Raw genomic sequence first — 13329 nt, forward strand, 5'->3', positions numbered from 1 at the left:
CCGCAAGTGTGACCCCCAAGCTCCCTCTCGCCTGTCATTTTAATTCTCCAGATCATTCCCACTCTAACCTCTCTGTCCTCGGCCCCCTCCACTGTTCCAATGAGCTCAACGGAAGCTCGAGCAACAGCATCTCATCTTTCGATTAGGTACTTTACACCCTTCCGGACTCAACACGAGTTCAACAATTTCAGATCATAACCTCTGCCCCCCATTTGTTCAGACAGCAACTGTTTCTGATGATTCTGCCATTCCCATTTATACCTCCTCTAGACCCATCTTTTGTTTCTTTACTTGTCCCATTACTATCTCCTTGCACCATCATCCCTTTTGTCATTTAATCTCTCCTGCCTTCCACTCGATCAGAGACCTTCCCTCTCGTTCTTTACACTCCTCCCCCTGCTCTTGCTTAAAACCTATTTCATCTCTAGGCTTCTCCGGTTCTGACGAAGGGTCATCAACCTGAAACATTAACTCAGATTCTCTCACCACAGATGCTGTCTGACCCGCTGCGTATCTTCAGCACTTTGTTTTTATTTCAGATCTCCAGCATCTGTAGTATTTTGCTTTTGTACCAGCATTTACCTACAAACGTTAGTCTTTTGCTGAATGCGAGCAGACTGAAGGATCATTTTCAAATGCTCGTGATGCCCAAGTGACCTTTATAGATAGATTTCCAACGCTGATTAGAGAAAATCTTCACAAACGATGTTACCACGCAGAGCGAGTTGTGGAACCCCTCCCGCACTGTGTTTATTTTGTTTGGTCCGAACTATCTAAGTATTGTTCCTTGGTGCAGCAGTGCTTCAAATTCAAAATTCTCAGGGTCTCGCCCCTCTCCATCGCAGCAACTTCCTCCAGGCCTTCAACCCTCAGATATCTCTGCATTCCTCCAATTCTGACCTCGTGCATCCCTGATTTTCTTTGCTCTGCTATGTGCGGCCGTGCCTTCAGCTGCCAAGGCCCCAAGGTCTTGAATTCCCTCCCTGAACCTCTCTATCCTCCTTTTAGATGCTTCTTAAAGCACACGTCTTTGACCAAGCCTGTCCTAATTTCCTCCTATGTGGCTCGGTGTTAAATTTTTGCCTGACTTTGCAGTCAACGTCCTGTGAATCGCCTTGGGACGTTTTACTATGTTAAAGGCGTTATATAAATGCAAGTTGCTGTTAGGTTGTAAACAAATAAATAGGAAATACTTACAAGATGAACATAAGGCACAAAGTATCCGAAGAGTGCAGTTGGGATTCCAAAAGCCCAGATGCGGTATGCTAGGAATTTCCATATCTTCACATTGAAAAGCTTTTTTATGTTCAGTTTTTGTTTTGAAGACGATTTACTGCTGTTGTTCACTGGGATGAGGGGTTTGTAAGTAAATCCAACCAGAAACAGCACAAACATGAAGGCACTGAGGACACGCAACATATGGCTGAGTCCAATCTTTGGGAGCAACTGTTTCAAGAGCAAGGGCAAGACTATGGTGAAGACACTGCTGCCAGCCGTGACGATCCCATTCACCAACCCCAGGCGTTGTTTGAAATAATGTCCCAGAATCACCAGAGATGGTTGGTAGGCAAACGAAGAACCACAGCCAAATACGATTCCATATGTAAAATACATGGGCCCTAGAGATCTGCATTGGATGCAAAGAACGTAGGAGGGGCAGGAACAACATGGTAAGCACAGTGAGCTTTGAAATTGCACCAAAATTACACAAACATATAATGCACTATATTCTAATGCTTATATTACACCATCAATACAATTTTATCATAGACAATGCTTTCGGGGGCTTTGTGGTGAGAACTCAGCAGCTATATGGAGATGTGTAGCTTTTGCGTAAGTAACAGACTCCAAAATACCATAGATGACATAAGCAGCTGGGTATAAAAGCATTATTAAAAGATCACACCTTTGAAACCAAATCTCAGAGCACTTTTGCATGCTCTTGCACTCTTGACTGCAGTCCTTTCCCGATGGCACTCTACTCATTTTGGTCTGACTGGATAATCATCATCATAGGCAGTCCCTCGAAATTGAGGAAGACTTGCTTCCACTCTAAAAGTGAGTTCTCAGGCGACTGTAGAGTCCAATACTGGAATTACAGTCTCTGTCACAGGTGGGACAGACAGTGGTTGAAGGAAAGGGTGGGTGGGGAGTCTGGTTTGCTGCACGCTCCTTCCGCTGCCTGCGCTTGTTTTCTGCATGCTCTCGACGACGAGACTCTAGGTGCTCACTCCCGGATGCTCTTCCTCCACTTAGGGCGGGCAGTCTTGGGCCAGGGACTCCCAGGTGCCGGTGGGGTCCAATGAGGTCCAACACCGCCTCCAGTGCGCCAGCGCAGTCTTCGGTTGCCTGAGGAAGACAGTGATTGAAGACCAGGACCTCAAATCTGGCACCAAGCTTAAGGTCTACATAGGGCAGTAGTGACACCCGCCCTCCTGTATGGCTCAGAGTTGTGGACTGGATAATAAGCTTCCTGCAGCGGAGGGGCAGGTGGCCAGTGGCTGAATGGAGCAGAATTGATATAGGCCTAAGAGCAGCTTAGCCACTTGGGTCTGTACGAGCAGCCCAAGGAGGAGACTTCTTGCTCTCTTTCCTCATGAGGATGCGTGCAACTCATCGGAGGCCAGCAACTTAGCAACATAATGAATTCAACATAGCTCATAACTCTCAGCACCTACACCTTGAATCTTACTGTCACACGAGGGCAGTCCCATGGAACTGGAGAATGGTGTGGTCAACTGTAGGGAAGACAGGGAGGGATAACGCACTACCATGGTCACAGTCAGAGGATGCCGTTTGCGACTTTGGTTAGGTCTACTTTGATGTTGTGTGAAGGGGGGGGGGGGGGGGGGGAAAGAGAGCTGGACTGGATGCAACTCAAAGGCGGCATTACAAGAGCTCCTCCATCAAACATTCTTCCTCTATCACGTCAGGAGTAAAGCTGTTCACTGACAAATGCACAGTGCTTAGCTCCAGAAGTATCTGGGCACAGCATTCAAGTGGCAGGAAATGACCACGCCACACAAGTGCCCGGGAATGACCAGCTCAAACAAGAGCAGGCCGGCTCCCCTGGACTTCAATGGCACCACCTTTTAATCAACATCTTGGGGTTTTACCACTGACCAGAAGGAAGCGTAACAGCTACAATAGCAGGACAGAGGTTGGGTACTCGCTGAGGAGTGGTATGATAGCAATACCCTTGCGCATTCTGCTGAAAGAGATTGCAAACTACGATGGCAGCTAGATTTTGATCGTTTGCGCTCACAGCGCAGAGCTTTGCGTGCTCGGGTGCATGTCGGGAGGTCGAGTGTGCAGCTTTACAATTCTCTGTCCGTTCAATCTTTTCCTGATAATGCACGGCAGGCATGCAAAGCTACACGATGGGGGCTCGAAGGTGAACATTTACCCTCCTTCGCATGTGATTTTCAAAAGAATCTAATGAATGAGTTCACCAGAATTGCCAGCTATTTGTGTTTGCAAAACTAGATGCTGAATCTAGATGTTGAATTGGATAAATACTTGAAAAGGAAAAAAACTACAGGACTATGGGGAAAGAGGAGAGTGGGACTAATTAGATCGCACTTTCAAAGAGCCAGCACAGGCCCGATGGGCCGAATAGCCTCCTCCTGTGCTGTCTGATTCTGTGGATCACAATGGGGCTAAGTTAATGAGTCTATGCTGCTGGTGGGAGCCTCACCATCTGGTTGGAAAGATCACACATGCCCAGATTTCTGATAGGTGCCTTAGCAAGCAAGCGAGGCACCCCACTCGCACCACGGATTCATATCATTACCCTGGAGATGTCCCAGCCCTAAAGAATCTTTCTTCTTCCCTTCAGCAGAGTAATGGGGGGAATGTTGATAACCAAGGATGGATGAGGTTTTCCTCGTGTCATGTCTGGGTCTGTTGTGGACTAATTGATAAGAGATTAGTCAACTACTCAATTATCGTTGTATCACGCAACAAGCAGGATGGTACAAGGCGAACTTGGTACTTTATCGGCTAACAATTCCTATATTCCTATGAAGAAAAAGTAAACACAGAAAATGCTGGAAATTACACAGTGGAGTGATTGGCACCGGTGACAATAGTGTTCCAAGGGCAGGACCTTGATCAGGACGGAATCACGGGCCAGCTAGTTTCCAGCATTTGGAGTTATTTTCTCGTAGTCTCTCAATGAAGACAAGCCATGCGTCAGTAGCCCCAAAAATACACACTAGATGGTGAGGTGGATTTATGGGAAAGGGTGGTTTAAGATAACTTCCTACCCTCGCGGAAGAATATCATCTCCTAAAATATCTTTTGCCCAACTTATAATCCACAAAATCATCAGTGAACCAGCCAACTTTAGAAATGCTCTTCAATGCATTTGGGGCACTGTGGGAAAGAGTACATAACATTTGAAGCATGCAGCAGAAAACTCACTTGACGAACGAACTTGCAATTAGCCCGATGAAAGCAATAGCAGCTCCGACTGTTGCAGTTTTCCTGCATCCATACAAGTCTGTAAAAATGCTCACAATGGGAGAGCAGAAGAAGATCATTCCCATGGACACCGAACCTACCCACGCTGTGAAAAGAGGGAACACAAAGTGCTTAATATACAGAACTGAACTATTTTTTTTCCTACTATCTATGGCTTCTAATGTTTCCATCTCCCAGCATTCCCATTTCTGGTATCAACGAGGGGACTCCCACCCCCACCCTGGTTAGATGCACCCGACGACCAGGGACCATCCGCTGCCCAAAATCCCACTCGCCGGTCTATACGTCATCCCCACTGGCTTTGGGCAGGAGTCAGCCTTGGCAAATTTTTAAAAAGAGGCCCTGCAGTTAAAATGGACTCACACTGGCGCTGTCATGGGTGCTACCCTCCCGCCCCGGCCCGGCCCTCACACTCCCGACCTAGAATTGGGGCTACATTGTGAGCAGTATAGTAGGCAGGGCACATTTTGGCAAGGTTTGCCTGCTGAGCGAGTGTCACAGCCTTCTGCTTTGCAAGAAGATTTCACTGGCATCTGGTGATAGTTTCTTTGAACAGAATGTTTGTGGCTGCACCATTTCAGAATAGTTCAAGGCACTTCCGAGCACTCTAAGAATATGTACGAGCAAAGAAAACATGCAATTGCGCAAACTGAGCGTGTACAACATACCTATGCAAACTCCGAAACAAAATGTACCCACATTCAATTGCCATAGGCCTGCTATAGGCGGTGTTTTGACCTTGTTGAAAAGTACCATGCATAAATAACAACTTTCTAGGTTTCTAAGAGTTACTTTGGAAGGGGTTTCAGTTAAATCAATTCAATATGACAGGGTTTTGTCACATTGACATACAGATTATCCAAGTCTAGGCAAGGTTATGATTTATGGCAAGTAGCTTTTAAAAAGGAAAATTTGCAATTATATAGCACCCGACCACATCATCAAAATATCTCAAAGCCATTCATAAATGATTACCGTTGAAGTGTAGCAATTGTTACACAGCCACATGAGTCAGCCATTCTGTGCCAGCGCATCACAGAAACAGCACAAGAACATAGAAACATAAGAATTAGGAGCAGCAAGCCCTTCGAGCCTGCTCTGCCATTCAACAAAATCATGGCTGATCTTCGACCTCAACTCCACAATGTGCAGGAGGCATTCCGCTGCCAGCATCGAGCCCATTGCCCCACAAGCAGAACCTCCCCAATGAGGCCTCTGAAGTACAGATTGAGGCCCCCAGCCCACCAGCATTCAATGCCGCTATGAAAAGGGTGAGTGGCAAAGGTTTGAGAACTCCAAAAAATTATTGACCAAAAAAAATGGAGATGCACACAACACGCCTTCAAAGTCCGCTGGTGATCTTGGGCCAGCACCATGCACCAACACAAAAATGTGTCGGGGGCACCGACAGGCAGCCGGTTCACTTTAAAAAATGAATTTAGCTTCTGGGGCGGAGAGGCTGCGGTGCACGCTCTGATGACGTTTTTAACGACGTATCTGCAGGAGTGGGGAGTGGGGGTGGGGGGGGGGGGGGGGGGGGAGTGGGGCGGCTCACCACACCGTTGCAAAAACCCCCGAATGGAATTCTGCAAGTGGCAACTGATCAACCACAAATCGGCGGCCGTACGACACGGCCACGTGACCGCCGCTTTCTGGCGGTAACCAGCCTTATCAGGAGGCTGAATTTCGGCGCCCTTACTCTTGTACTCCAATCCTCTAGCAATAAATGCCAACATGCCATTTGTCTTCCTAACAAGCTCACACTTCCCCACTTTATATTCCATGTGCCGCCTTATTGCCCACTCACTTAACCTATCTATATCCCTTTGTAGACTCTTTGTGTCGTCCTCACGGCTTACTTTCCCACCCATCTTTGTATCATCAGCGAACTTGGATACATTGCCTCGGTCCCTTCATCCAAGTCATTAATATAGATTGTAAATAGCTTAGGCCCCAGCACTGATCCTTGCAGCATTCCACTAGCCTGCCAGCCTGGAAATGACCTGTTTATCCCTACTCTCTATTTTCTGTCCGTTAACCAATCCTCTATCCATGCTAATACATAATCCCCAACCCCATGTGCCCTTATCTTGAGTAACAACCTTTTATATCTTCTGAGATACTGAGAAGTGTAGAGTAACAAGGAGCCTTGGAGTGCAGGTCCACAGATCCCTGACGGTAGCAGGCCAGGTAGATAAGGTGGTTAAGAAGGCATACAGAATACTTGCCTTTATTAGCCGAGGCATAGAATTTAAGAGCGGGGGGGGGGGGGGGGGGGGCGGGGGAGTAATGCTTGAACTGTATAAAACACTAGTTAGGCCGCAGCTGGAGTACTGCATGTAGTTCTAGTTCTGATAACCACATTACAGGAAAGATGCGATTGCACTACTTCTTCTTAGGCAGCCATCTTCGAGGGGTAGAGGGGAGAATTACAAGGATGTTGCTTGCACTGGAGAATTTTAACTATGAGGAAAGATTGGATCAACTGGGTTTGTTTTCTTTGGAACAGAGGAGGCTGAAGGGAGACCTTATTGAGGTGTATATAATTATGAGGGACCTAGATAGAGTGGATAGGACGGACCCATTTCCCTTGGTGGGGTCAACAACCAGGGGACATAGACTTAAAGTAATTGGTAGGAGATTTAGAAGGGATTTGAGGGGAAATTGTTTCACCCAGAGGGTGGTGGGGCTCGAGAAGGATGGTAGAGGCAGAAACCATCACCACATTTAAAAATGTACTTGGATGTGCACTTGAAGTGCCGTAACCTGCAGGGTTACGGACCTAGAGCTGGAAAGTGGGATTAGGCTGGATAGCGGGATTAGCTATCCAGCCTATAGCTCTTTGTCGGCAGCAATTTCCCGACGACTGATGTCAGGCCAACTGGCCTGTAGTTCCCGTATTTCTCTCTCCCTCCTTTCTTGAACAGTGGGGTTATATTTACTACCTTCCAATCTGCTGCGACCGTTCCTGAATCTAGGGAATTTTGGAAGAACAACCAATGCAGCCACTATCTCTGTGGCAATGGAGGGGTAGGGGTGGGGTGCAAGCCATTACCCGGATGCATTCCTACCCCCCGGCAATTTTAACTTGTCTGATATCCAGGCACGGGGAGGCCGCCGCCCCAGAGGAGAGTGCGCTTTAATCTCAGTGCCAAAGCTGCATCCTGTGATGTCATTGGGACGCACACACTATTTTGATCCCAGGTCCGACTAAGATCTAGACAGGCGAAAGCTAGCCTGCCTCACCTGACCTCACAAGGATGGCTTGGTGCTCCCACTTTCCGGACTTGCCCCTCACATCACCGATCGGCACTGTCCGATTCCCTCCCCCTCCCAATCCTTGTTTACCTCGCCAGGTACCGGTTCTGTGGTCCTTGGTGAAGGCTTGAACGCATTTGATTCCCGCCCGCTAATGGCAGTGAAGTCACTCCCGCAGACTTTGCGTGGGAGTCAGTGTTGGGGTATGCAAACGAACTAAGATCTCCCGGGCCTCATGCTCCGAGGTGTTCGCAGACCACTGCAACCCCCGATTCCCACCCAGAGTTAAAATTGGGGCTAATTAAGTAAAACCTTGCTTTCTGCAAGTTGACAGTGAGGGTTGGGAAGATCGGAAACAAACAAGTGACACAAAACACACAAGTGACCCTAGGTTATTTTCATATGAATCATGATGACACCACATGATGACTATACAAGGAGGGTGGCTACTTCCAATGCAAATCCCAAAACAGAAACAATTATTCAAGTCGAGTTGATACTACGCATGGAGAACCATCAACTGGAGACATTTGCATGATAAATGTGTTGGAAAGGTCTCTGGCACTTAATCTACTCTTAAAAATACCGCTATAATGCAGGGGAAAGACAAATATTAAAAGCCAGCTGCCATGGAATGAAGCTTAGTTATCCGTGAAAAGTCACTGCCACATGTAAATAATAACCAGTATTTGCCTTTCTACCTCTATTAGGACATCAGATTAATAATTTATAACACATGCGACCTGTAGAATTTCCTGGTAATCAACTGCAATTATTTTCATGGTGTACATACACACACACACACATCCCGGTTTTCCATTCCCATCCTAATAGAAAAAAAAGACTTGCATTTATATAGCGCCTTTCACGACCACTGGATGTCTCAAAGCACTTCACAGCCAATGAGGTACTTTTAGAGTGTAGTCACTGTTGTAATGTGGGAAACGCAGTAGCCAATTTATGCACAACAAACTCCCACAAACAGCAATAATGACCAGATTATGTGTTTTTTTTTTGTTATGCTGACTGAGGGATAAATATAGGCCAGTACACCGGGGATAGCTCCCCTGCTTTTCTTCAAAATAGTGCCATGGGATCTTTTATGTCCACCTGAGAGAGCAGACAGGGCCTCGGTTTAACGTCTCATCCGAAAGACAGCATCTCCCACAGTGCAGCTCTCCCTCAGCACTGCACTCGAACACATAAATAGAGGTTGACACTCAAGTCCCTGGAATGGGACTTGAACCCACAACCTTCTGACTCAGAGGCGAGCGTGCTACCTAATAGGTCATGTAACTCCTGCTTCCGGGGAGGTCAAGAAGAGGTGCCAAAGCTGGCACTCCAGTGCAGCACTGAGGGAGCACTGCACTGTCGGAGGTGTCGTCTTTCAGATAGGATTTTAAACCGAGACCCCGTGTACCCTCTCAGCTGGATGTAAAGAGCAGATGAGTAATCCCCAGCGTGCTGGTGAATTTTTAATCCCTCAACCAACATCTCCAAAAAACAGATTATCTGGTCATTATCACAAATGCTGTTTGTGGGGGCTTGCTGTGCGCAAATTTGCTGTCACGCTTTCTGCATTACAGTGGTGACTAAATTTCCAAAGTATTTAATTGGCTGTAAAGTGCATCGGGATGCCCTGAGGGTGTGAAAAGGTGCTATAGAAATGGAAGTTCTTTCTTTAACCAACCACCAGAAGGCCTTATTGGAGAGCCGTACAATTTTCTCCCCTCCTGAAGGACCGACTGTCCTTTTTTGTTCTCCCGCCCGCCCAGGACAATAGCTGAGATCAGAAACCCTGGAATGAGGGGGGAAGGGAGATAGAAGCAAATATTCATTTCAGGGACAAGAATAGGGTATAATTCCCATTAAAATAACCCGGGGTCACTTGCTTGTTACCCATCTATCCTGCCCCCGCCTCACAGTTATCACGCAGAAAGCATTTGACTTGAATTTTACTTATTAAACGCAGTCCGGGCCAACATTCCTCCATCACAGTCAATGCCAACCCAAACAAATTAACCAACACTTTATCTCATCAAGCAAAATGCTGCAGCCAATGGAATTCAGAAATAAAAACAGAAAATACCGGAAAAACACTCGGCCGATGAGACAGCTTCCGAGGAGAATGGAAGGTAGGGTTAACATTTCAGCTTGATGACCTTTCGTCAGATCTGGAAGATTTTACAGATGAAGGGCTGAAAAGGAGGCACTGAGCCAGGGGAAAGAGGGCAGGAGAGAGGGCCAGGGGGGTGGGGATTGTCTGCATCACTCCACTATCATAGAATCATAAAAATTTACAGCATGGAAGGAGGCCATTTCGGCCCATCGTGTCGTGCCGACCGGCCTAATCCCACTTTCCAGCTCTTGGTCCATAGCCCTGTTGTTTACAGCACTCGAAGTGCACATCCAAGTTTTTTTTTTTAAATATGGTGAGGGTTTCTGCCCTTTCAGGCGGCGAGCTCTAGACCTCCGCCACTCTCTGGGTGAAAGTTTTTTCCTCAAACCCTCTCTGCTAAGTCAATTTTTAAAAATTCATTCACGGGATACGGACATAGCTGACAAGAGCAGCATTTATTGCCCATCCGTGGTGGTTTGATACAACCGAATGGCTTGCTATGCCGCATCATAGGGCAGTTAAGAGTCAGCCACTTTGGTGCGAGACCAGAGCCCTCGGAGCCACTCCCTGTCTGCAGGCGTAACCTCTTCGTGGCAGCGGTGCAGCTCTGCAGAAGTTACGAGAACAGCAAAACGAACAAGTGGAATCCAGTCACCAGTAGGGTGGCAGCAGAGATGGTCCGAGTACCAAGCAACATCACAAAGGGTAACCGTACATCATCATCATCATGATAGGCAGTCTCTCGCAGTCGAGGAAGACTTGCTTCCACTCTTAAAATGAGTCTGCCAGTGGTCCAAAGTTCCCCAAGTGAAGGTGAACACCACAATTGTAAAACAAAGGCCGTGCCAATTGATGAACAACTGCAGGATCAATTGCTGTACTGCTCTGGACCTCTGGGCAATGTCACACAATTGGTGAACTTCATCTGCCATCAAGTCCACCACATCGAGTCACACAGACCCATCCTCTCGAATAAAGGTGGGAGGGACTGCACTACGGACAGGAAATCATAAGATTCTGATAATTTTACAAACCATGTGAAAATCCTCACACCTTTGCTAGACTCGTTCCACATTCCTTTCCACCATACCCCATTTTATGTAATATGTTCAATAAATTCACTCAACGGATTTCCACTCAGTTGTAGACTACTGCGTGATGAATTTGCTTTGGAGGGTCACAATCCTCCAAATATACATTCTAACTGAGAGATATTGCAGATGCATCAATTCATTCTCATTTGAATTCACTCACTATTGCTTCCTTCCAGGTTCTCATTCCCTGGATGCTGTGAAACAATTCCAAAATCCCACCAACTCTGATGGACTCTTCCACTTCAAACCTTTGTTTGGAGGTGAATGTTCGTTCATTTAAACTGCCTTGCCTCAGATTTTAATCTGTCTTTCAGGCTTGACACTGGCCGGCTGGGTTTCCCGGGCCTCGGGAAACCCGGCAGCTATAGAGAGGCAGAAACTGCTGCGTGGAAGAGGCAAGTACTTTTCCAGCACTGCTTGTGGGCTAGGAGGAGCAGGAGTGCTTCCCCCCTGGTCCCCCCCAAGCAAACCGGTTTACCACTCCACACGATTGGACCCCCACTATCCGCTCCTCACAGTCACCAAAACCCCCTCAACACCACCCCCACCACCCCCCGATCTCTCTCCAACACCTCAACCCTCCAAATCATGCTGTATCGATCCCCCCCACCCCCTGTGATCTCTACCCCAAGCAGCAGGAAACCTACCTGCTCATGGGCTACAGCCCCACTCGACAAGGAGCCAAGCCTGTCAATCAGGCTGGCTTTGGGTGGGGAACTGTTTAAAGTAAAAACAGGCACTCTGTGGAGTGGAAACGCCACGTCATTCTCCCCCCTCTTGGAAATATCGGAGCCTTTGGTGCTTTCGACAGAGCACTGGAATAGTCAACAAACGGTCACAGAACAGCGAGATGTACGTTTTATGGGGATTCACTCCCACTCACCTAAATGAGTTTCCAGATGATATAACATCAACGACAGCAATAGCCGTAACATTCTCAAGGTTAAAACAGTAAACAAGACAATGATAGTATTCCACCCAAGGCAAGCTGTATTGGATGATCAGAAATTTCCTCCAATGAAATCTAGGTAGGGCCGAAGCCATGTCTGAGGCTGAACCAGACTGCTACAACCTTGGTGTCCTATTTCACCGAGCTAAGCTGAGCTTCTGAGTTCATATCCTCACATCGCAAAGACAGCCTACTTCCACCTTCGTAACATTTCCCGTCTCCTCCACTACCTCAGCTCATCCACTGCTGAAACCCTCCTCCGTGCCTTGGTTACCTCTATTTTCGACTATTTCAATGCTCTCCTAGCCAGCTTCCCGTAAACTTGAGCTCATCCAAAACACTCATCCCCTCCCTCTCTTTATAACCTCCTCCCGCCCTACAATCCTCCAAGATCCCTGCGCTCATTCAATTCTGGCCTGTTTTGCACCCCAGGTTTTCATCGCTCCACCATTGGCGGCCCTGGAATTCCCTCCCTAAAACGAAAACACACACGCATTTAAACCAATGATTGAACAGGAAGACTCAGTGGTGTAAACTTTAAAGTGAAGTACAAAACAGGAAAGGAAATCAAATCTATTGAACTCTGTGGTAGTAAAGTGGTGACGACGACTATACTATATTTTGTTCAGAAAGGTATTATTTTTGCAAAAGCTACATAGGTACACAAACAAAGATGCACATACAACTCAACACTCTCACTTTACAGATTACTCGAAGCTCACAGAATAGGAAAGATTGCAATCATTGCAGTGACTGGGTGTACTTGGTCAAATAGACAGTTTAGATTTAAGTTATCTGCCTGTCATATCAGATGTGCTCTGCAACCACTTCCAGAGCAACTGGTCTGGAGCTGTAATGCTGCGGTGACCCAACATAGCTCGAGTTTAATTAAGCTCCGTCACTGTGAGAGTGCAGCAAACAATCCTGCCACCAGCATCATTTTTTTTTTAAATTCTTACACACAAACTCAATGATCTTACAAATTTATAGCATGGAAGGAGGCCATTCGGCCCATCATGTCCATGCCGGCCGACAAAGAGCTATCCAGCCTAATCCTACTTTCCAGCTCTTGGTCTGTAGCCCTGTGGGTTACGGCACTTCAAGTGCCTATCCAAGTACTTTTTAAATGTGGTGACGGTTTCTGCCTCTACCACCATTTTAGGCAGTGAGTTTCAGACTCCCCAATCATCATCATAGGCAGTCCCTCGGAATCAGGGAAGACTGCTTCCACTCCTGAAGTGAGTTCTCTGGTGGCTGAACAGTCCAAATACGAGTGCCACAGACCCTGTCACAGGTGGGACAGACATTCGTCGCGGGAAGGGGTGGGTGGGGCTGGTTTGCCGCATGCTCCTTCCGCTGTCTGCACTTGACCTCTTCAGCTCTTTGCGTTGAGACTCGAAGAACTCACGCCCTCCCGGATGCAC

General features: G+C 47.2%; 1 protein-coding gene across 1 annotated transcript in view; it reads right to left on the reverse strand.

The window, feature by feature from the left end:
• Positions 1 to 13329, reverse strand: part of slc16a10 (solute carrier family 16 member 10) — a 129790-nt gene that overhangs the window by 50359 nt on the left and 66102 nt on the right. The window contains exons 2-3 of the mRNA XM_070885794.1: positions 4426 to 4570; positions 1198 to 1627 (exon numbers count right to left, since the gene is read on the reverse strand). Coding sequence (XP_070741895.1) covers positions 1198 to 1627; positions 4426 to 4570 — 575 coding nt within the window. The remainder of the gene's footprint in view (positions 1 to 1197; positions 1628 to 4425; positions 4571 to 13329) is intronic.

This window comes from Pristiophorus japonicus, chromosome 7 (assembly GCF_044704955.1).
Source record: "Pristiophorus japonicus isolate sPriJap1 chromosome 7, sPriJap1.hap1, whole genome shotgun sequence".
In the NCBI taxonomy this organism is placed as follows: domain Eukaryota; kingdom Metazoa; phylum Chordata; class Chondrichthyes; family Pristiophoridae; genus Pristiophorus; species Pristiophorus japonicus.